The 22,718-nt window shown below is 57.6% G+C and overlaps 1 protein-coding gene across 5 annotated transcripts in view; it reads left to right on the top strand.

The window, feature by feature from the left end:
- The window catches only part of SZT2 (SZT2 subunit of KICSTOR complex), a 51,359-nt gene that overhangs the window by 20,536 nt on the left and 8,105 nt on the right, over positions 1-22,718 (top strand). For 3 of the 5 annotated variants that reach the window (XR_005370317.1, XM_038558366.1, XM_038558368.1), the window contains exons 8-62: positions 189-399; positions 596-766; positions 1,183-1,417; positions 1,608-1,737; positions 2,497-2,639; positions 2,861-3,013; positions 3,160-3,274; positions 3,490-3,707; positions 3,793-4,008; positions 4,391-4,469; positions 4,713-4,807; positions 5,054-5,222; positions 5,423-5,537; positions 5,639-5,749; positions 5,956-6,126; positions 6,298-6,392; positions 6,630-6,753; positions 6,857-7,021; positions 7,112-7,316; positions 7,605-7,720; positions 7,840-8,086; positions 8,975-9,116; positions 9,267-9,359; positions 9,527-9,605; positions 9,718-10,011; positions 10,191-10,332; positions 10,510-10,617; positions 10,705-10,768; positions 10,992-11,177; positions 11,538-11,705; positions 11,794-11,872; positions 12,007-12,078; positions 12,263-12,464; positions 13,466-13,565; positions 14,468-14,597; positions 15,815-15,967; positions 16,049-16,151; positions 16,245-16,350; positions 16,444-16,555; positions 17,180-17,298; positions 17,408-17,572; positions 17,851-17,935; positions 18,081-18,245; positions 18,338-18,505; positions 18,889-19,034; positions 19,420-19,586; positions 19,710-19,807; positions 19,892-20,024; positions 20,129-20,259; positions 20,363-20,463; positions 20,536-20,712; positions 20,887-21,154; positions 21,246-21,325; positions 21,412-21,537; positions 21,658-21,857. Coding sequence is in view for 3 of the 5 variants with exons in the window: in XM_038558366.1 (XP_038414294.1) it covers positions 189-399; positions 596-766; positions 1,183-1,417; positions 1,608-1,737; positions 2,497-2,639; positions 2,861-3,013; positions 3,160-3,274; positions 3,490-3,707; positions 3,793-4,008; positions 4,391-4,469; positions 4,713-4,807; positions 5,054-5,222; positions 5,423-5,537; positions 5,639-5,749; positions 5,956-6,126; positions 6,298-6,392; positions 6,630-6,753; positions 6,857-7,021; positions 7,112-7,316; positions 7,605-7,720; positions 7,840-8,086; positions 8,975-9,116; positions 9,267-9,359; positions 9,527-9,605; positions 9,718-10,011; positions 10,191-10,332; positions 10,510-10,617; positions 10,705-10,768; positions 10,992-11,177; positions 11,538-11,705; positions 11,794-11,872; positions 12,007-12,078; positions 12,263-12,464; positions 13,466-13,565; positions 14,468-14,597; positions 15,815-15,967; positions 16,049-16,151; positions 16,245-16,350; positions 16,444-16,555; positions 17,180-17,298; positions 17,408-17,572; positions 17,851-17,935; positions 18,081-18,245; positions 18,338-18,505; positions 18,889-19,034; positions 19,420-19,586; positions 19,710-19,807; positions 19,892-20,024; positions 20,129-20,259; positions 20,363-20,463; positions 20,536-20,712; positions 20,887-21,154; positions 21,246-21,325; positions 21,412-21,537; positions 21,658-21,857 (7,946 nt within the window). In the remaining 2 variants the exon portion in view is untranslated. The remainder of the gene's footprint in view (positions 1-188; positions 400-595; positions 767-1,182; positions 1,418-1,607; positions 1,738-2,496; positions 2,640-2,860; positions 3,014-3,159; positions 3,275-3,489; positions 3,708-3,792; positions 4,009-4,390; positions 4,470-4,712; positions 4,808-5,053; positions 5,223-5,422; positions 5,538-5,638; positions 5,750-5,955; positions 6,127-6,297; positions 6,393-6,629; positions 6,754-6,856; positions 7,022-7,111; positions 7,317-7,604; positions 7,721-7,839; positions 8,087-8,974; positions 9,117-9,266; positions 9,360-9,526; positions 9,606-9,717; positions 10,012-10,190; positions 10,333-10,509; positions 10,618-10,704; positions 10,769-10,991; positions 11,178-11,537; positions 11,706-11,793; positions 11,873-12,006; positions 12,079-12,262; positions 12,465-13,465; positions 13,566-14,467; positions 14,598-15,814; positions 15,968-16,048; positions 16,152-16,244; positions 16,351-16,443; positions 16,556-17,179; positions 17,299-17,407; positions 17,573-17,850; positions 17,936-18,080; positions 18,246-18,337; positions 18,506-18,888; positions 19,035-19,419; positions 19,587-19,709; positions 19,808-19,891; positions 20,025-20,128; positions 20,260-20,362; positions 20,464-20,535; positions 20,713-20,886; positions 21,155-21,245; positions 21,326-21,411; positions 21,538-21,657; positions 21,858-22,718) is intronic. The other 2 variants (XR_005370318.1, XM_038558367.1) reach the window with 2 other exon arrangements.

Genomic DNA, 22,718 nt, shown 5'->3' with positions numbered 1-22,718 from the left:
TTCAGACAGGGGCCCAGGGAAGGACAGCTGCAGAGCAGCAGTCTGTCCCGGGAGAACATTGACCCACTCCCAGCTCTGTGGTCTCCGGGGGTGAGAGCAGCCACCAGCCTAGTCTCTTCCACTCTTTTTGTACTTCCTTCTTGGCTGCCTCTTTTGGAGCTAGGCCTCTAATTGTTCATTTTCTCTAGGTGGGAGGAGTTTACTCTTATGACTGCAGTTTTGGCCACGTGCCCAACGTGGAATTGATGAAGTTCATCGCAATGGCCACATTTGGCTCTTATCTGTCCACGTGTCCTGAGCCGGAACCAGGCAGCCCGGGTCTGACTGTCTATCACCGGGCATTTCTCCTCTACTCCTTTCTGCGCAGTGGGGAAGCCCTGAACCCCGAGTATTACTGCGGTGAGGGGCAGACTGGGGCAAGGGGCGGGGGGCAAGGGTGCATAGCACAGACCCGGAGGTAATGCCCTGGGGGACCTGAGCACAGGCCTGGGGCCAACTGTTCTGGCTCGGCTCTCTCCCCGGGGATGGCCGCATAGCCCCTCCCTGTAGCTCTCTGATAGCCACCCACCCCTCTCCCACCCTGCTGGTCTTCTAGGCTCCCAGCACCGCCTGTTTAATGAGCACCTGGTGTCCGCAAGCAGCAACCCTGCCCTGGCTCTGCGCCGGAAAAAGCACACTGAGAAGGAGGTGCCCGCTGACTTGGTCAGCACTGTGTCCGTACGGCTTCGGGAGGGATACAGTGTCCGAGAGGTCACGCTGGCCAAAGGTAAAAGGGTCTCTAGGCCCTGCCGTGTCACGCAAGTCTCAGACCTGCCAGATGGAGCAGCAGGCACCTAGGGATCACACAGGAGATTCTGCTTGTCATTGGAAACAAGTGGGTTATGATCTGCCTTCAGGACTTAGTTCTCTTAGGATTTAGCTTCCCGGTTCCCTCTCCTTTGCCAGAGGTGAGTCAAATGAGGGTGGTATGGTGTCCTGAATTTGGCTCTGTTCTCGCATCACTCCTGCAAACTCCCATTTGTGGCAGTTGGCAGGCTCTAGGCCTGAAATCTCTGGAACCATGCTTGGAACCTTTAGTTAAGCTAGAGTTCCAGGAGGTGGGTGGGGGTTTCGGGTAGAACTTGGTCCCCTGCTGGAGTCCTGCGTCTTCTTCCCCCAACTGGCCTCCCACTTCCCCCATAGGAGGGTCTCAGCTGGAGGTAAAGCTCGTGCTGTTATGGAAACACAACATGCGCATTGAATATGTGGCTGTGGCACCCTGGCCCCTGGAGCCTGAGGGCCCTCGAGGAACAAGGGTGGAAGTGACAATGGAAGGTGGCTATGACATTCTGCACGATGTGTCCTGTGCACTAAGGCAACCCATTCGCTCACTGTATCGTACCCACGTTATCCGACGGTTCTGGAACACACTGCAGAGGTGAATGAGGTCACCACTCAGTGAATGATGCCCCGTTTGTTGTGTGGAGGGACAGAGGTGTGGAACTGGGAGCTGGTGAGAGTCCCCCTGAGCACCAGGCTTGTGTCCAGGGTCACTCGTCCTCCTGAGGCTCCCTTCCTCTGTGCCCACCGGAGTCAGGTGTGGCTCAGGGTCGGCCCTTATTCTGCAGCATTAACCAGACGGACCAGATGCTAGCCCACCTTCAGTCCTTCTCTTCAGTCCCAGAACATTTCACGCTTCCTGATAGCACCAAGAGTGGAGTGCCACTCTTCTATATCCCTCCTGGCTCCACCACCCCGGTAAGTGGCTCTGATGCTTATTATCCCATTAATGCCATGTCCACCCAGACTTGGATTGGCACAGCTTCTAGAGCCCAGAGCCACCTTCTTTTTCTTTCCCTCTCAAGTCTGAGGCACTTAAACCAGAATCCTAAGCTTTAGCCTTGAGAGCATTCTCCTCCCTCCTTCCAAGTTCCTGGCAGAGAAAGATCTATAGAGAGAGGCTGTCCTCAGCAGACCGCGGGGGTCCGAGGTAAAGACTTGGAGAACATCTAGATGCCCGTGAGACCCTTCTCCACATGGTGTATTCTGGCCTCCCCCGGCATCTTCACCCATTTCCCACCAGCACCAACTACCGTGGACTGTGTATTTTGCAAAGACCGTAGCTTCCTTTGTGCTAATAATTTCACACTCGGCCACAGACATCGGCCTGATGCTGCCAGGCGGGGGCTTATGCTGGCATGAAGCCGCCTCACCCTGAGTTCCTGCCATCATTCAACTGCTTTCCTCTTCAGTCAGTGATGGAGATGTGGCAAACCGCATCCTTGGTCTGAATTTAGCTCTAAAGGGCTACACAGTCTGTCTCTGGGCTCATCCCAATCTGACCTTCATCCTAGAGGCCTCTGTGTTTTGCTTCTCTCCCAGGCTGAGCTCTGAGTTCCTTTAGCCATAAACCATTGCCCTCTCTGAGCCCTGGACCCCATAGTCCTGTTTGCTGTGTGGCTCTTGTGCCATGTTTCTTTGTGAATGCTCCTATAGGGCGGTCCTTCCTGTCCCCAGGTGCTCTCCCTTCAGCACAGTGGGTCCGACTCATCCCACGCCCAGTTTGCAGCCTACTGGAAGCCAGTGCTGTCCATGGATGCCAACTCATGGCAGCGCTGGCTGCACATGCATCGCCTGGTGCTAATCCTGGAGCACGACACGTGAGTACCCTCTGCAGGCCAAGTGGACAAGGAGTGATGGGGAAGGGGAGCAACTGATGAACTCTCACCCACCTTCAGCCAAGGATAAACTATAACCCTTCCCTAGCCTTCTGGGTTACCCACCCCCACCTCCTCAGACAGGACCTGGAAGAGACAGGGAGCAGTCTGTTCTTTGCCCCCAAGCCTATAAGATCTGACCTAGGCACGCACCCATCTTGCAGACCGATCCCCAAGCACTTGCACACCCCCGGCAGTAATGGGCGCTACAGCACCGTGCAATGCAGGATCTCACACTCCTCGCTGACCTCTCTGCTTCGGGACTGGAGCAGCTTCGTGCTGGTTGAGGGCTACTCATATGTGAAGCTGCTCTCCAGGTGGGCAAAGTCATGTCCCCTCGCTCCCCGCCCCCCCGTCACCACACCCCATGCCTCTTCTTCTAACCCCAGACCTCACCACTCCTTCTCCTCAACCCACTGACTCCCAGTCTAGAGTCTGCTCACTGACCCCCGTTTCTCCCTAGTGCCCCAGACCAGCCACCCTCTTCCTTCTACATGGTCCGCATCATTTCCAAGGCCCCGTGCATGGTCCTTCGCCTGGGTTTTCCCATCGGCACACCAGCCCAGGCCCGACACAAGGTGAGCTGAGCCCTGACTGCCTCCCAGACCTGGGAACCCTGGAGAGTAGACTCAGTCTTTCTCCTCAACTCATACAGGGCCAGGGCCAGTAGAGATGGGAGACCCCAGACCAAGAAAGGCTTAGAGTAGAGGGCTCTCCCACTTTGTCTGGGGGCCCCTTCTCCCAGACCTATAAGAGACAGGGTTAGGAGGATCTGATCACTTTTCTCCTCCAGATTGTGTCTGGCTTACGGGAAGAGATCCTTCGGCTGCGTTTCCCTCACCGGGTACAAAGCAAGGAGCCAACACCCAAGGTCAAACGAAAAGGGCTGGGGGGCATTGGTGGGGGCAGCTCTCCCTCCAAGTCCCCCCCCATGCTGGGCCCACAGCAGGCCCTATCTGACCGGCCCTGCCTTGTGGTCCTACATAAGCCCCTCGACAAGCTACTCATCAGGTTGGTGTAGAGGCTGGACCGTACAGGAGGGCTGGGGCTTAGCTGGGTCTTGAGTGGAGGTCGAGGTGTGGCCTCTGTTGCCCAGGTATGAGAAGCTACCCTTGGACTACCGGGCGCCCTTCTTACTGACACTGGAGCCACCAGGGCCACTGCCATTGGTGTCCGGCCGCTCAGCCTCTTCCAGCCTAGCATCTCTGTCCCGCTACCTCTACCATCAGCGCTGGCTCTGGAGCGTCCCATCAGGCCTGGCTCCCGCACTGCCACTCAGTGCCATTGCGCAGCTTCTGTCCATCCTCACTGAGTACGTCACCTCAGCATGACCGGGCAGCTCGGGATGGGGAGAGAGCAAGTGTAGATTCTGGGTTGAGCCACAGGCAGAAAGTGAAGTGAGACCCTGCCCTCTCTCAGCCCCTGTGCCATCGCCGTTACACACAATATTTAGCTCAGAGCAGCGCCTGTCCCTGCCCTGCCCTGCCTTCACTCCCACACTCCACAGTCGGCCTGTGCAACTAGAATTTGTTGTACCCAAGGCACCCATGATCTGAGGAGGGCTGCCAGCAGACAGGTCTGCCTGGGTGGCTGCCAGAAGTGGCCACATACGGGGATGGGGGGCAGTAGGATAGACTCTGAGTGTCTTTCCCCAGTCTTATCCTCTCCCCACCCCCACCTTTATGGGGCTTTAGAGTCCGACTCTCTGAAGGCTTCCACTTCGCCTGCAGTGGGGAAGGAATCATCAACATGGTCCTGGAGCTTCCAATTCAGGTATGTGCCATCCCTCATGACACTTCCCCACCAGGGTCCATCATCAGAGGGACACTTGCCTCCAAGCTGCGTTGGGACTGCTATAAACTTGGCCTCATGGGGACCCTGTGACCAGAGGACCTGAAGACTGAGGCCCATCCCAGGACAATGTGACAGGGCCTAGGGTTCTGAGGGCTAGAGCTGGGCCAGGCTGGATCTCTGACTTGGCCGAGGTTTGCCCACCATCTCCCGTTTTGCCCCTAGAGCGAGCCCCTGGGGCAGGCTGCAGGTGAAGAGAGGCACACGTGCGTTGTGCAGTACATCCTCTTCCCCCCACACTCTACGTCCACCAAGGACAGGTGAGACCCAGGCTCTCTCTGGGAGCTGCCTATCTCCATATTCCCACTTCTCCTACTGCCCCTGGAGTTCTGTCTCTGGGCTGTTAGAGAGTCGGGGTAGGGGTGCTTCGTCAGGCAGATGCCTGTCCGGAAAGTCACATGGGAATTATGTTTGTCCTGTGCCCCCTCCATGGGCTGATCCCCTGCCATTGGTTGTGGATCAGACTCTCCTCCCTGCCAGGCTCAGGCCTCCTCCTCCTCCTTTAGCTTCTCAACAGATGATGACAATGATGTGGAGGTGGAGGCCCTGGAAGGAGACTCAGAGCTCAACCTGGTCACCGAGGTGTGGGTGGAGCCTCAGTATGGGCGGGTGGGACCCGGCCCCGAGAGCTGGAAGCACCTCCAGGACCTGACTTACTCTGAGATCCCTCGAGCTGTGAGTGGCCTCGAAGTACCCCCACGCCTTAGCGGGTGAGGTGCCGTCCCCTCTAGAGTACCACAGCCCGCGGCCTTCCTGGCCCCTCTGTCTCTGTGGTCTGCCTGTCTGTGACCGTGTGGGCTTCCTTGAGAGCTGGACCCCAGAATACTGTGGCCTAGGGACAGGCTGACCCCTGACCTCTGCTGTTTGTGCCCCAGCTCCACCCTCGGGATGCAGCCTGCATAGGCTCCATGCTGAGCTTCGAATACCTGATACAGCTGTGCCAGAGCAAGGAATGGAGTCCTCTGCCCCCAGAGCCAAGGGTCTCTGATGGTCAGTGGAGAAGGGACCCCTGGGGTGGACCGTGGTGTAGGGGGTGGGCGGCAGCCCTAGTTGGGGCATCTGGGTCTCACTATGGGTCTTATCTTCCTTAGGATTGGAACAGGGAGATACCTGTGTCCACGAGATCCCTTTCCATTTTGACTTAATGGGACTGTTGTCTCAGTGTCAACAGCTCCAGATGTTCTTCCTTCTGCTTTCCAGAGGTGGGTGAACTTCATACTTACTGACCCACACCTAGAGGGCCAGCGGGCATGGGAATGATAGAGAGCAGATGAGTCTGCAAACAAGCAGATGAGTGCTGGGGCAAGAGGAGGCTTGGAGGCCACCCGAGGGCTGCCGTGGTCAGGGCTGAGCCAGGGTGCTAGGCCACAGGAGGCTCTTGGTGCTGAGTGGAGTGTGTGTCGGGCAGAGCCAGAGGGCGTCCCTCTCGCCGAGGGGCCCTGTCCCGCCAACGACATGGTGCTGTGCCTGCTGCACAGCTGCCTGGGGCAGGAGCTGAGTGACCGGGAGATCCCGCTGACCACGGCTGAGCAAGCCACCTTCTTGAGTGAGGTGCTACGACGGACCTGCCACAGTCCAGGTGAGCTCTCACCTCTTTCCTAAAGAGCACACTCTGGCCCAGCCCCCTTTGCCCCACCCCATGAGGGGTGGGGGAGTTCTGTCTTTGGGTTTGGGCCTCCCTGTCTCTTCACCTCAGTGCCCTGCCTCTGCTAGCCCTGCCCTCGTCCACCCACCTCTACCCCTATTGTAGGTCCAGAGGAGCCACCGGCAGGGGGCCACGGGATCCTAAAGGATCAAGCAGTCAGCAGCACCCAAGCCACTGGAGACTCAGCACTTCCTCCCCTGGTCAGCACTGATTTGTCTCCTTGAGCCGGTTTTCCCACTGACCTCCTTCTGTTAGCACGTATTCATGCCCCGATTTTGTATCGCCGAGGATACTAAGCGCCTCCTGCCAGCGACAGGATACTATCACTCCCCTTTGTCCTGGATCTCACAAGCTGTACCGAGGGCAGCACTCCAGGGTAGAGGAAGGGAGCAGGGGTTGGGTGGTCCCTTGCAGATCACTCTGTTTCTCTCTTACAGGCTGGAGGCCCTCCTGAGACTCTCAAGCCTCTCATCTGTGCCCAGCCCCCACAGTGGCGCTGCTATGCAAGGCTTGTGACTCCCCAGCATGTGTTTCTGACTTTCCTCCCAGCTACCTTCCCAGGTACCACCTGCTTACCTTCATCACCAGCCCCAGATACAAACCCCTGGGCACCCTCACTGGCCCACCAGGCAGCTCTGACTTCTATCTCTCTTCTCTCCTTCAGACGTCCAACATCTGGCTGCCTGTGGCCTGGAGGGACCCTCTCAAGAGGAGACAAAGCCAAAGTTCGGGGATTGGAGTGGGGCCGCCAGCCCGAAAGATCTGGGAGGACCTGGAATGAGGGCTCCAAAGGCCCAAGTCCCCATGCTCAGTGTTACGCCAGCCGGCGGTAAGGCTGCTCCCTCTTTGGTCAGTTAAGCAGGAGCAGGAATGGGAGCAAAGAGAAAGCTTGGAGACCATGTGACATCTCTTCCCACAGACACTGCCCAGGACCCAGGGGACCTAAGCCCACCTTTCCGTCGGGACTTACAGGCTTATGCTGGGCGTCAGGCTCCACAGACAGAGGGTGCCGATGGCCCCCGGACCCGGTGTCCTGTTTACATCTATAGCTGTGCCCTGGAAGCGCTGAGGGAGCAAATGGTTGGCCTGCAGCCCCCTCAGGCACCCCGAGACCTCATCTTTCGGTGAGTACCCTCAGTGTTGACCTCGGTCCTCCCCCAGCCACGGCCCCCAGCCAGGGCTCATGAACACACTCATGGGTACGGACAGACAGGCTGATGATCAAGGCAAGGACTCAGTCCATGTCCTGCCTACTCCTGGTTTAGCTTCCTTCAGCAAATCAGTTGAACTTGCTGGGCCATGAATACGTTCAGTAGAGACATATGGACAGTCCGTGGGAGCGTGGGTGGATGGGGAGTCTGAGATGTCCTTTAGGAGAGTTGGCCAAGCTTGCGCCTCCCTCCTATTGCTAGGACTCCGTTCCTCGACCAGCCCTCCCCATCCTCAGTCTGGATGGAGCCCAGGTACAAGGAGGCAGCCAACCATTGTGCCTTGCTGCAGGAGCATGCTCAGCGATGCTATGTCCGTGGTGAGCAGGAGGCCATGCGAGAGAGCATCAGGGAGGAGCGAGGCTTCTCGGGATTATGGGCATGGGCACTGGAGAGGCCATGCCAGAGCTCAACTGTCATGGCCCCTTCCACTTTCCAGGGCTGTTCCGGAGTTTGCAGCAAGCACAGAGTGTCAGCTCACAGGACTTGCTGATAGCAGTCGATGCCTGTGAGGAGCTGCTGCAAGAAGTAGACATCACCCCTTTCCTTCTTGCACTGTGTGGCCACACTCGGAGTCTGCCCCAGGCACCCCCAAGCCCTGGGCCTCTCAGCCCTGGGCCCTTCAGCAGCAGCATCGAGGAGGCCCCTGAGCCTCGAGAACGAGCCATTCTGGCTTCCGAGTCCAGGTTAGGATTGGCCCTGAGTGGTGTGTGAGGCTGCACAAAGTCCCTGGAAAGAGAGCTTCTGAGCCAGGGTGAGGGCTGTGCAAGGTGGTGCCCACACACCACGGAGGCAGTTGCTTTGTCGCCAGCTTCTTGCTGCTTCCCAGGCTTCTTTCTCCCACCTATAGTCTCTGTCTTCTGTTCTGGCCTGGAGTGTTGAGCTGGGTGAGAGGTATGTAGAGTTGCCAGCTGCCATCAGTGAAAGTAGGAAGCTTGTTCTGAGGACATTTGTGCAATAGTAGTAACCTCTGGAACCACTTGTGCATTTCCCAAGAGCATGTCCCTCACTGCTGAGTCCCCGGCTCACCTAAGAGGTCCAGCAGGACCCTGATGGAGGGAGGGAGAAAGGCAAGTGAGCAGACATCTGTGTGTCTGCCTCCCACAGTGTATTAGCCTCGAGGAAGCAGAAGAAGCGGAGGGAGGAGTGTGCTGACGATGCCCAGGCCCCGAACTCCAGCCCTTTTCCCCATCTAGAGCTCTAGACGCACCCCCCACCTTTCATGCCCTGAAATCCATGCATTTTCTTCTCACCAAAACTAACTTCTCTATCTGCGTTCTCCCATGGGTGAATGAGATCACCCTCCACCCTGCAGCCCAAGTCAGAAAACTGGGAGTCCTCCTTACTCATTGCTTCATGTCACAGAAATGTCCGGTCGTTAAGAAACGTGGGGGTTCGAGCCAAAATGGGTGGGTCGGTTCCCCTTGCCCCTCGCACCACCCGTGCCATTGTGCCAGGCACCCTTGCTAGAGCCGAAGATGGGTGTGTGCCACTCCCAGTAGGGAAGCAGGCTCCTCCAGGACTTGGCGGTCCTTAGTGCCTCGACACCCCTCACCCCCATCCTGCCTTCTCAGCATAGAGACCGAGGACCTCAGCGAGCCTGAGTCTCAGAGCAGCCGTGTCCCTGGCAACCCAGACCCTAGCCTGGAGATCTCTCTGACAGACATTTGCCAGCTCAGAGGAGAGGCCCATGATGCCCTTCATAGCCTCATCCAGGTGGGACGCGTGCTGAGGGCAGAGGAGGGTGGAGGCCTGCCTGTGCTGTCCTCTCTTAGGGGTGGGGGTGGGGGGGCTGTGTAGGCATCTACTCTAGGGTAGGGGGCAGTGTCCTGCCAAGGGCCGGCTGACATAATAACTCCCAAACAGGAGAAGTTCCTGGAGATCAGTGGTCTCCACTTCCGCACGGTGCCCTCCAATCCGCACTACTTCTTCTATTGCCCTCCATCCAGCCGGCGAGAGGCGAGTGGCTTCTTCCCTTCCTCCCTTCCTCCCTTCCTCCCTGGTACCCCCTGAGCCATAGCCTCACTGAGCCCCCTGAGTCTAGATCCTCTTGACTCTTGGCTCCCTGAGGCCTGGATGTGACTCTTGTCCTGCCTCAGATAAAGCTCTCTCTTTCTTTTGCTCAGGATGAGGGCCCCCGGGACATAGTAGACAGAAAAGTCAGTGATCTGGAGTTTTCAGAGGCTGAACTCCTAGGAGAAGAAGGTGTGTGGGCAAGTGGGTAGAGGTGGGAAGGCTGCTTCAGGCCACGGAAGCTGCTTCGGGGCCCTCCACCGCCAGCCTCTCCCAGCCACCACATGACATGCTCCTTGTCTAGGAGACACGTCAGCCTGCTGCGTGGTCACTGAGAGTGACCCAGAGCTGGAAGTAGAATACCGAGAGAGCCGTGAGGCAGACCTGGGGCCCGTGGGGCTTGACTCCGCCTCGCTGTCAGATGCAGACACCGTGAACCCTGATGAAGACTCCTTCAGTATACTGGGGGGCGACTCACCGACGGGGCCTGAGAGCCTGGTGCGTGACCTGCCGCCTCTCTTCCTGCACCTCACGTGCTCTGTGCGGCTGCATGGGCAGCACAGCTCAGTACCCGTGTGCAGCCTGCCCACCTGCCTGGGTGAGTCCAGGGTACCCGAGGGAGGGCCCCAGGTGCCAGGACAGCCTGCCTGCCTGGCAGGCTGGAGAGCACACCTGGCAGGGGGAGAGCCCATGGCTGTAACTCATGAGCGCTGAGGACTTGAAGTCTGTGCTTGTCCCTGGGCTCCGGCAGCCCTCTTGACTTTTCCCCTCTCCCAGGCCAGGTGCTTTCCAGTCTGGAGGGCCCCCCCCTTGGAGGCCGAGTGCCCCTGAGGGACCTCAGTGTTACCCTGGACGTCTTCGTGTTAACCTTGCCTCTGGAAGTGGAGCTTCCCCCAACCTCGGACCCTCAGCACCACAGGTGTGGCAGCAAGTTTGGTGGGTGGATCTAGGGCCTTGATGGGGGTAGGGGCCCATTAAAGAATCTAGAGACACTTGGGGACTCAGGACCCCTTGAGGATTCCAAGAAAGGAGTTCTGAAGAGGCCCAAGGAAGAGAGTAGCTGCTGCTCTTTGACCTTTGCTCCCACCCTATTCAGATCCACCTCTGAAAGCAGTGCTTCATTCCCACGATCTCCAGGGCAGCCATCATCTTTAAGGTCGGATGATGGCCTAGGACCCCCACTGCCACCCCCAGAAGAAGACAGGTACTTCCCTTTCTGTCTCTCAGGGTTCCTTGCTCCCTGTCAGTTTTGTTTTTTGGAAACCAACATCTAAACTTTTCTTCCACCTAGGCACCCTGGACTGTCCAATTTGGCCACACCCCACAGATTGGCTATTGAGACCACCATGAGTGAGGTGAGGGCCTTCCCTCCTCCAACCTAAGTGGCGACCCCTCAACACTGTAACTGATACCCTTTCCATCGTGTGAGTAAGGTTAAAGGGCTCCTTTATTCTAAGATCAAAGTAAGGCCGCCCTCAATCTGTGAGGCCAAGTGTCTTCTGGTCTGCAAGTGAGGGGATGCCCCAACTGGCAAGGAAGGTACCCTTCACTACTTGCCGGATTGTTCTCTGACTGTAGATCCGCTGGTTGCTGGAGGATGAGATGGTGGGAGCCCTCCGAAGAGGGGGCATCCCCCAGGGCCCTACTCTGCACCGTGCAGCTGCCCACATCCATAGCTCTCCTGGACGCTCTACCTGCCTTCGCCAAACCCTACCACTGAGTTTTGTGTTTGGACCAGAACGTTCCCTTACACAATTCAAGGAGGTATGCTGCCCTCAGAAACCCCCCTGGTCATCCTGGAGCCCATTCTTCCCTGGACTTCAGATACAGAAGTAGAAGTCCTGGTTTGATTCCATAGCATTACCCTCTGGACGGCCGCCTCACCACATTGTCCCTCACCCCGTGCCTGGCAGCCCAACTCAGTGGGAAGAGACCCTGCTCCCCTCCTTGCCACTATGCCTGTTAAACTTTAGGCAAGCCACTGAACCTTTGCACACCTCAGTAATGGGGGTGCCAGAGTCTGCTTCACCAGGTAGTTTTGAGGATCTGATGAGGAAGTGTGGGGTGCCACATACAGGGAAGGCTGCTCTTGCCTAAACTGTGACCTTGGCTCCTGCTCCCCAGGAGTTCCGCCGCCTTCACCTCCCTGGCCATGTTCTTCTTGAGGATTCCGAAAGTGGCTTCTTCTTTGTAGCAGTTGGCCAACAGCCAGGTGGGTCCCAAAGGGAGCCCCCTTCGACTGCCTGGTCTTGGCACAGCCACGAGGACAGGGCTGAAGGCATCGAAGGGGAGGTGAGCCTTTCCCGGGATGCCTTGGGAATGGAGGGGGTAGAGGTAGGTGTGTGGAGCCTATATTCACTTCTAACTTTCTTCCCCTCAGGCCCTGACAGCCAGCCCCCAAGCCCCTGGCTCCCCAGAGGGTTCTGAGGGCACCCCCCTCCTCAGCCTGCCACAGGGAGGTAAGAGAGGACTCGGGTAAAAAGTCTGGGGGCTAGGACCAGGGACTTGTAGGTCCCTGGCCCAGCTTCCATTTTCAGAGGGCGGTCCTCAGCCAGATCAATAGAGGTTCCAGGCCTTTCCCTTCTCTTCCCAGGGAGCCAGCCTGGGCCCAGCCGGGGGCTGAGCCTTATGTCCAGTCAGGGCAGTGTGGACTCTGACCACCTAGGTAAGCTGGGACAATGGGGGAGGCCTCTAGGCTGATGGGAGGCAGACTCAGGGCTGTGCGGCAGGACCAGGCAGGGGGCCTCAGAATGGACTGACGTGAAGGGGCCAGGCCCAGCAAACCTGATGATGCTCACAGGATCAGATGAGCCAAAGGATGGGACTGAACTTAAGCACGTTTGACACAGGTTACGATGGTGGCAGCAGTGGTTCAGACAGTGAGGGTCCCAATGAGACCCTGGGGGAGAAGGCTCCCTTCACGTTGCGGACCCCACCTGGGCCAGCACCTCCCCAGCCTTCACTCTCAGGCCTCCCTGGGCCCTGCCTGCCTGACTTCTGGCTCATCGTTCGGGTACTGCAGGACCGCGTAGAAGTATATGCTCATGCACGGTAAGTAGCGCCCTGCACCTGACTCTGATGTCTGCTGCTTTTCCCTGGTCCCACAATACTCCTCTCCGGGGTTGTTCAAAAGTAAGACTTGGGACTAGGCTTTGGGCAGGGATCTGACTGCATTCTGGGGCTGGGTGGTCCTGACTACTTCCTGCAGCCTGGAGCAAAGCAGGTCACTCTCTGCTTTCCTAATGGAGTTAAAAGCTGGTAGGATTTTGGCTCCTGGCCAGGCATTAAGAGCTGCCGCAGTTCAGAGCAGCTTCAGAGGTTGACATGGGAATAACAGGTGATACTTAACAAGCGCTTACTGTGTGGCAGACACTGTTCTGAGTGCTCCACCTGGATCAGCTCCTTTCATCTATGCAGCAGTGCTAGACAGTATTACTCTCCTTATGGCAGGGGGAGGATACTCAAGCACAGGTAAGTTCAGTACTTGCCCAAGGTCAGAGCAGAGGAAAGGGCAGAGCCAGGATTCCCAGCAGAGCCTCTTTATTTTATTTTATTTTTCAAATGTTTTATTTATTTATTTATTCATAAGAGACACAGAGAGGCAGAGACACAGGCAGAGGGAGAAGCAGGCTCCATGCAGGGAGCCCCACATGGGCCTCGATCCTGGGTCTCCAGGATCACACCCTGGGTCGAAGTTGGCACTAAACCACTGAGCCACCCAGGCTGCCCAGCAGAGCCTCTTTAAATATGACTCCCATCTTGGGATGGGGTGGGTTTGAGAAGGGAAGACCACCATTCTGCACAAGATCTGAGAATGGAGAGCAGATGAGCTACGTGAAGGAAGCTTCAGCGTGCTGCCCACGAGGAAGCTGATAAAGCAAGCATGGGATCTGTGTTTCTATAATTGCTACGAAGAGTTCTGCTTTTCCCATTTCCCACCATGTTTGCTTCCCTTTGGCCAATCCTACTCCCTTTTCATGGTTTCTCTTGGCCCCGGCTCTCAAGACCCCAACAACAACAACAATTGTGTCTGATCCATCCCTCCCCTATAGGAGCCTGATTCGGGAGGATGGGGGTCCAGGCACCGAGTGCCGTCACCTGCAGCAGCTCCTGGTGAGACAAGTTGGGGAGATCTGCAGGGAGGTCAACCAGGTAAGGGATAGCTAGGGACAGAGCTTTCTTTTTTAAAGATTTTATTTATTCATGAGAGACACAGAGAAAAAGGCAGAGACACAGGCAGAGGGAGAAGCAGGCTCCTTGCAGGGAGCCCAGTGTGGGACTTGATCCCAGGACCCCGGGATCACGACAAGAGCCAAAGGCAGATGCTCAACCACTGAGCCACCCAGGTGTCCCTGGGGACAGGGCTTTCTGGCATGGGACACTGCTCAGATGAGGCAGGAGTTTCCAGGACTTGACCTTCAGAGGCTCTTAATCTGCCTTGGACATTTCCTACTGAGATACTGTTACTCCCTGGGCTCTACAAGCTGGGGAATGCTCCCTCCCCTCGCCCAGTAAGGCAGGTTACTCTCCCAGACCCTGACTAGAGCTAGCTGTTCCATCTTGTGGCTCCGTGCTAGCATTAAGGATATAATGGTGAACAAGACAGGGAAACCCTGACTCTGGGAGCTTATGTCGCATGGGGGAGATAGACATTGAACAACTAAATTACACAAATTATTTCCATTACAATTGTGAAGAATCATACAAAGGAAGAGTAGAGACTGCTTGCTACAAGAGCAAATGACGGGGTCTGATCTTCTGCAGTGTCGGGGAAAATTGAATTTTTAAACTGAGGTCTGAAGGCTGGGTAACAGATTCTGGCAAAGAGGAGGGACGAGTGTTCATAACCTGGGGTTCAGAGCCCTGAGCCCAGTGACTGTGGGACACATCTCTGATTCCCCAGTGATTACTGATACTTTCTTGATCGCTGACCCCGCCCCCTCCCCAAGATAATGGGCATCCTCTCTGGCCTCTGATCACCCCTGACCACTGCCACCAATGTATGAGGAATTGAGGAATGTTTCAGTTCCCTGATACTCAGCTCCTCCTTCCAGCGGCTGCTTCTGCAGGACCTCCATGACAGTCACGTGTGTAACTCTCTTCTGGTGGCCGAGAGCGAAGAAGATCTGTGGCGCAGCGAGACCCCCTTCCACTCCCGTCAGCGGGCACCGCTGCCTACCGATGGTGAGACCCCACCCAGAAGCCTCCCTCATGGGCTGCTGCTGCCCTTCCAGTAGGAGGATTTGCCTTCCAATCTGCTGTCCCTCCTGACGGGCAGGCACAGGACCCCTTTGGGCTTCCTGAGACTTCTGGTCATGGTTAGGAAGCCTAACAATCTACTCGAGATGCTAATGAAGTCTTGACACTCCTGTCTCTTCTGTTACTCCTGATGACCCCTCACCCCAGCTCAGGGGGGAAAGCCAAATGATGATGTCATTCCTTTGCAATTCTCCCATCCGGTTTAAAAGTAAAATCAGACTACTTCTATATTTAATATTCTCACCAAGTCTGTAGGTGAATGTTCCTAACAGTTCCGGACACTGCGTCTCTCAGCACATCCTGAGATGTGCTCTATATCAAAGCACCATTCCCCTAATTAGCAGGCTTCCCAGGGTTTTGATGGTGTCTTCCGCACATGGAGCATGTGCTAGGACAGCCACACACCTTTGCTTCAAATGCCTTCTGACAGCATGCGATGGGAGACTGGTCGAAGCCCTGAGACAGCCCTTCCTCATTAGAGTCTGTCCACGTGTTTTTGCTGGACAACCAGCATTCTGTTCCAAACTGCAGCCCCCTGTGTGCTCTAAACACTGCTCACATCCAGCAGTGGCTTCTCTGGGAAACCAGGTGGCCCCCTCTGCCATCAGGAGGCTCATCAACCTGGCAACCTGGCAACCTGGAAAGGGTCAGACAGGGTGCTGGACTGTGTCCCTGAGCTCTTGCTTTCTGCCCTACTGCCCTGTAGGTTCTTTGGGGTAGCTGTCCTCCGGTGCACAGTGTTTTCCCTGACTCTGCGGGTGTGTATCAGCACTCCTATCAGTTCTAACTCCTATTCTCCTATCCTATTGCTACTCCCTGTGAGTACACAGCTGGGGGTTTATGTTATGTATTATGACACAGGCAACGTCTCGACGTTATCTTAAGGATTTTCTCATGTCTTACCTGCCACTTCTTCTTAGCTCCTTCTCCACATCTCCCTGAGAGCCTTCGTACTGTGACCTGGCTTCCTAAGAGCACGGTCCTGCCGCCTTACCCAGAATGGCCATTCCTCCCCTGCAGAGTAACAGACAGGGCCAAGGAGTCCTGAGGAGTGAGGACAAGTAGACCAGTTTCATAAGTGAGAAGTAGCGAGAGCAGAAGGCTGTGTCCCGCTTCTGACCCCCTGTCTCCCTTCTCCCCAGATTACGCTGCTGATGAGAGCTGTGCACCCCGAGGGTACCTAGCAGCCACAATGCAGTTTGTCCCTGGCCATTTCTCCTGTGACGTTGTGTGGGGAACCGTGATTCGCGTCCATTCACGCCTGAAAATGGGTCCCAGCATGGGAGTCTCTCGGGGTGTGTGACGGGCAAGAGAGGGCAGGTAGAGTGGGAGGGAATCTGGAGAAAGGGGCGTCCTGAGCCCGTGTCCCTCCACAGCCATCCAGGCCCTGCGCTCCGTGCTCAATGCCTTCTCTGTGGTGAACCGGAAGAACATGTTTGTCTATCAGGAACGAGCTACGAAGGCTGTGTACTACCTGCGGTATGTGGGTGGGCCCTGGGAAGAGGGGGTAAAGCAGGGGTCAAGGATAGGGGCAGAGGACGTATGTCCAAAGACTGTGCCACTCTCTCCCAGGCTCCTGGAGACGTCATGCAGCGAGCGATCATGGGAGGGTGACGCGCTGCCCCCCTCCCTGGCTCTGTCACGAAGCCAGGAGCCCATCTACTCTGAGGAAACATCGGCACGTATCACCCCCTCCCCACCCCCCAAGGCCTCTGTGCTCCCCTCATACTTGGCCCCCTGGAGCCGGGCCCTGACCCATGTTTCTCTGCAGGGTCCTCGTTCTCCCCTGGACATGGCTTCTAGCCGCAGTTCAGATGCTGCTCGTCCTGTGGGCCAAGTGGACAGGCATATCCAGCTGCTGGTGCACGGCGTAGGACAGGCAGGTAAGCGCCACGAGGAGGGGGCAGGGGAGTAACCAGAGGAGGTTCCAGAATCCTCCTGAGACTTCTGGCACCTGCCCGCTCTAGCTCATGCTGTGCTCCCGGTTTCCCTCAAGCAGGAACCAGGCAGAATAGACCCCCGTGATGTTTAGAGGGTAGGCACTGCAGCTCATTGAAATGCAGCTTGGAGAGAGGACCCATTAAAGCCAACACTAGCTGTCTAGCCTGGCTGACTGGGAGGATGGTGGCTCCAGTGGGTGGAAACCGAGGGCAGGTTTGGGGTGAAGGTGCTGGGTTCAGATTGGGAGATGGTGAGCACGAGGGACCCAGTCGGCAACTGGATGTTGCAACTCATACTTATGGCTGACTTAATGTGTACTTGGCCTTGGGCTCAGACCATTACGTATGAGGTAGACGTTGGTATTATTCCCATCATATGGATGAGGACACTGAGGCTTTGACAGGTGACACTCCACTGTCCACAGTTACATAGTGAACTAGAACTTGGCAGAGCTAGAACATGGTGCCAGCCGCCTGCAGTGTGTGGGGGACTGTTCAGGTGTGGGGGTCAAGGGCTGGTCTGGGGGTTGCTGGATCCTCTGCCAGTGACTCTGTGGCTGCGTCAAGGTCCTGAGATTACAGATGAGCTAGTACGGGTCCTGCGTCGGCGCCTGGACGAGGCTACACTGGACGTCATCACTGTCATGCTTGTTCGGAACTGCAAGCTGACACCCGCTGATGTGGAGGTCAGCTCTCTCCCAACCTCAGCCTCCCTCCAAGGCTCGGGTGCGGGGACAGTGTCTGCTTCACCCTCTCCATATAGCTCTGACCCCCCTTCCTTCACACTCCCTACAGTTCATCCAGCCCCCCGGAAGCCTCCCCTCAGAAGTGCTGCACCTGGCCCTCCCTGTCGCCTGCAGGCCCTGGCTTCCTGCCCTGGCCTGGTACCTGCGCCAGAACCTGCTCATCTTCCTGCACTCTCCCAAGTACACGGACAGCAACAGCCGGAACCACTTCCAGGTGAGGTTTCAATCCCTCTCACACTGCGTGCCCCGATGCCCCCACACCCCCCTCACTGTGTGACCGTTCTCTGCGGGTGCCACAGGTGGTGTCCCCCTGCCTAAGGACCTGTATACACACACCCATGCCTCCCCCCACCTCCTACACCTTTATTGCCTGCCTGCATCTTCCTGTGCTCCTAGGAATACCTGTCTGCCGTGCCCCACAGTGGACACCATCCCCTGATGGTTTCTGTCTACCCACTGGGGCTTAGTGCTCTGTGGTGCTTCTCTCCCCAGCACCCACTCCCACCGCAAGGTGGCCTCCCTGACTTGGACATCTACTTGTATAACAAGCCTGGTGGGCAGGGCACCGGTGGCAAAGGTACGCTGCAGGGCGCCAGCCTGGGCCCCTGCCGACTGTGGGAGAGCCTTTTCCTGCCTTATGGCCAACAGGGCCTTTCCCAGCCTTGCAGCTCAGGGCCATCTAGAAGTCTCAGACCTGGGTCTTCCTGTGGATTTCTACCCAGGGGTCGCCTGCATCACTCTAGCCTTCGTGGATGAAGGGGGCAGCCCCATCTCACTGGCATCATGGCCCCCTTCCTCTCCGGGGCCCCATGACCCACTGCAGGAGGAGGAATTTGAGCAACTGACCCAGGTCACTCGCTGCCCATTCGTGTCGGACAGTTCTTCAGGTGGGGCAGCTTGGTCAATGGAGGGGGTATTCAGTTAACACTCTGGGTGGGAACCAGAGGCACCCTCATGTTACACCCATTCTTTGTTCCAGCTCAGAATGGGGCCCCATGGCTCCGACTGGATGTGTGGGAGAAGGGCAACATCAGTATTGTGCAGCTGGAGGAGAAGCTCCGAGGAGCAGCCCGCCAAGCCCTGGCTGATGCCATCATGGAGCTGCGGCTGCTGCCAGCCTCACTGTGCACAGAGGACACATCTCCAGGTACATGGGATCCGGAGAACATCCCAGGCCCAGGGCAAGACAGCGTCTCTGGTGAGGTTGCCAAGGATGGGGGTTCGGGAAGGCATTGCAAAGGCTCTCTCCAAAGTACACACTCACAGTTATCCTTTTATTCTCCACGTCAGCAAGGCCACATGCCAGCAGAAGTACATACATGCAGCTGGTCACCCACTTCAAGAGAGAGATTCCTCCTCAGGAAGCTCCTTCATACGTACATGGTAGCTGTCAGTTGTGTACGCTGCCATTCACTGATAGGCGGGATAAGGAGCAAAGTGGCAAGTCACTCTCACCTGTCTCGGGGCTAGGCTGTCTGACACACGGACTGATGGTTAGTGACGGGAGTCTGTAATGTCTGATGTCCACAGGAAGTCTCAGGAGCGGGTCGTTGGAAACCAAGAGCCCTGCGGGCCGAGCTAGCACCTTTCCTCCTGGGCCTGGCCCTAGCCCTGGCCCTGGCGAGCCTGTGACTCCCCCCAGCAAAGCTGGCCGGCGTAGCTTCTGGGATATGCTGGTAACAAGGGGATGGGAAGAGGTGGTGGACTTGGTGTCTACCTTCTTGCCTGCCTCCTAGCTCCCCTCCATTCCCCTGCAGACTGCCCCAGATGGCCTGTCCCTTGGGGGGTTGCCGAGTGTGGCAGGTTCTCTCGGATGAAGAGAGCCCAGCTTAGCAAAAGCCTTCACTTCCCTTTCTCTCGTGGGGCCCTCACAGCCACCCACAGGAGAAGTAGGGCTCTTACCAGTGCAGGTGCTGGGGCTCGGAAAAGCCAAGTGGCCTGCCCAAGGCTGCGGCCGGCACCTCTGAGCCCCTAGGCTCTCCTTACCATTCCACAATGCCCCCATCCTCCACGCCATCACCCTTCCCAACAGCACTTCCTCATTCACTGCCTTGCCCCTAGAGTAAAACAGAATGTGGGGACTTGGGTTCTCCCAAAACAACTGATGACATTGTCCTGGACCGGCCAGAAGACACCCGGGGCCGGAGGCGTCACAAAACAGAAAGTGTTCGGACTCCAGGTGGAACTGAGCGGGCACCAGGCCCAGATTCTGGAGCCCAGAGACAAAGGTGTGTTGTGTGGTGGTGCGTCAGGGTGGAGGAGGATGTGAAGTCACAGCTGGGTTTGGGGTTTGTGTGAACACACACGTGTCACATGTGGAGGCGAGGGTCTTACACCTGCTGTGTCTTCAGACGCCGGACCACACAGCTAGAAGAGGGTGAGGTGGGGACCTTGCAGCCGGTGTTTGCTCGTGTGACTCAGCGCTGGATGGAGTTCATGGTTCAGATTGGTGAGGGCCCCCTCCCACGCACTCACCCTCGTGGCCTGGTCCCCGTGCTATGGCCCCAGCCTGACTTCTCTGCCCTGGCTCCAGGTTGTGCCTCAGTGTCAAGGAGCTCCACCCACATGGTGTCCCGATTCCTCCTCCCATCTGTCCTCTCTGAATTTACTACTCTGGTCACCTCAATGGCCGGAGACACCAGCGTCCGCATCTTTGAGCAGCATTTGTGAGTTTGGGGGTCTCGTGGAGCCTGAGCTAGGACAGGCAGGGGCTAGGCCTGGGCAGTGGTGGCCAGGGAATGGGGCCACACATAGATGGTCTGCTTTCTAGGAGTTCAGAACCAGAGATCTTCAGTCCTTGCTCCCTTGGACAACTGGGCCCGACTCCACGCCCAGCAGCCGAGCGGCATCTGCTCCTTCTGGGCAGGAACTTCTTGCAGTGGAGGAGACCGACCCAGCAGGGTGAGGGCATGGCCTAGAGGGGGTGAGTTTCGAGTCCTGCAGAGGCAGGGTGGGCTCAAGGGGCTCTGCCTCCAGACCCCTATCGAGCTGCTCTCCCCTGTAGCTGCCAAAGCCGTGCAGCGCTTTGAGCCAGGGGGTGACGGGAGCTCCGGACGAAGCGCTCCCCGGCAGAGGTTCTTGCTGCTGGAGGTCGTGGACAAGAAGGTAGACATGGGGCCAGGGGCTGGGCAGGCGAGGTGGTTCAGTGACCTCGCTGACCCCGACCCCGACTCCCAGCTGCAGCTGCTGACCTACAACTGGGCTCCGGACCTGGGAGCAGCCCTAGGCCGAGCGCTCGTCCGCCTCGTACAGTGGCAGAACTCGCGCGCCCACCTCACCTTCTGCCTCCTCAGCCAGAAGCTCGGGCTCTTCCATCATTACGGCCAGTTGGACTTCCCGGTGCGGGATGAAAAGGTGCCCGTGCCTCGGGCACCCCCCTCTAGTTCTGGTTCTGCAGGGATCAGTTCCGGGAAGTGCCAGTATGGCAGTAGGGGAGAGGGGACGGGCTGCAGGCAGAGGAGTCGGGGGAGGTGAGAGAGGCTCTGGAGGCAACGGCCATGAACCCATCGTGGCACTCTGTCTGCTCAGGAGCCAAACCCATTCCTCCTGCCAACCATGGAAGCGGAGACCCTCATCCGGAGTGCAAGCCCACCGCTGAGCCGCGAGCAGGGCCGGCTGAGTGCGTCCTCTCGGGGTGGGGGCCCCCTTCCCCTGGACACGTTCCCCTTCGATGAGGCCTTGAGGGATATCACAGCTGCCCGCCCCAGCTCCTCACTCGGTCCTGTGCCCAGACCCCCTGATCCTGTCACCTACCACGGCCAGCAGTTCCTGGAGATCAAGATGGCAGAGCGCAGGGGTGAGGTCCTGGGCCGGGCAGGGGCATCTATGGAGTGTGAGAGGGAGGGGGACAGTTCCTGGGGGCCATGACTAATGCCTGCAACCCCCAGAGCTGGAGCGCCAGATGAAGATGGAGAACCTGTTTGTGACCTGGCAGCAGCGTTCCGCCCCAGCCAGCATGCCTATCAGTGTGAGTGGCCCAAGCCCGTGTCCTGCGTGAGCACCCGTGACCCTTTCCTGGCTACCCTCCCAGTCCTCACCGCCTCATCTCCCCAGGCCACGGAGCTGGAGACCCTAAAGCAGTCATCCCGCCTGGTGCATTACTGCGCAACGGCCCTGCTCTTCGACCCAGCTGCCTGGCTGCATGGGCCCCCAGAGACCTCCGGACCCCTGGACGGCCAGGTGAGGCTCCAGATTCCTGGGTTTCTCCCGTGGGACCTCCCTTTACCTCGTGCCTTCCATTTCTCCACCCTGTGATGTGGGTGCCAGCGGCTGGAGCCTTCCTGATCTCCACCCCCACAGCGGCGCCATCGCCCCGAGGCAGGGGCTGGGAGCCGGGAGGCCCCCGCAAGCTGCGAATCCTCAGATGCGCCTCCACCAGGTGCCCGTGAGGAACCTTGGCTGAAGGAGCTGAGCCTGGCTTTCCTGCAGCAGTACGTGCAGTATCTGCAGAGCATGGGCTTTGTGCTGGTGCCACTGCGGCCTCCCTCACCTGCCCGCAGGTGAGCCCCCTCCATCCCCCCCCAACCCCCGGTCCTTCACTGCAGATGAGGCCCCACACACCCTCTTTCCTTTGCCTTGGGCCACATTTAAACAACGTGGACCTCGTGCCTGTCCATCTCACCAGGCCGAACGCATACACGAGGGTCTGGAGAACCTTCTTGTGGGTTCAGGCACACCCTCTGAATCTCAGAGGATGACCTACACATTTGTACGCACAGCCGTTACATCCTCACAGGCTCAGGCCCATGGATGTCTTGTATGCCGACGTGCTGGCGTGCATTCATGCACTAGAAACTGCCAGGCCTCTGGATCTGGGGCTTAGTGATGCCTGGCCCAGTCGCCGCACGGGCCTCTCTGGGTATTTCACATGGCTCGTGGCCCAGAAAGCCCTGTCCTCACTGAGTTGTCTCTCTCACCAGCGACCCCTGTGGCCTACCTGTATCACCATCCTCCCGCCCGTTCTTGGGCAGTAGTGACAGGTCTGAGTCTAGGGAAGTAAGTAGCTTCTCTGTCACCACTTTTCAGGTTCCTGGAGCACAGTGACACATCCACAACCACCTTTCCTGTCCTGTGTCAAATCTCACCCGTTTCTGTGGCCCCTGCTTTGTGCTCCTCACAACCTCTGGGCCTCCAGATTCTGTTCTCAGCCCCTTCCCAGTGGCTGTGGGAACGTACCTGTTCATGTTGCACACAGTTAACCTTTGTGTGTAAGTTGTACTTCCTTACTCAGGACACCATTTGGCCCAGAAAGTCAATTCCAACTCCTTAATGTTTTCTGAAACCAGCTCTCCAGCTCCCAGGCCTGCTCCTCTGGGACCCCACCCCTCTCATTCTGGGCAACAGGACCTGAGCAGGAGTTC

This window comes from Canis lupus, chromosome 15, assembly GCF_011100685.1.
Source record: "Canis lupus familiaris isolate Mischka breed German Shepherd chromosome 15, alternate assembly UU_Cfam_GSD_1.0, whole genome shotgun sequence".
Classification (NCBI taxonomy): Eukaryota; Metazoa; Chordata; class Mammalia; order Carnivora; family Canidae; genus Canis; species Canis lupus.
This window is presented reverse-complemented; position numbering and strand designations above follow the sequence as displayed.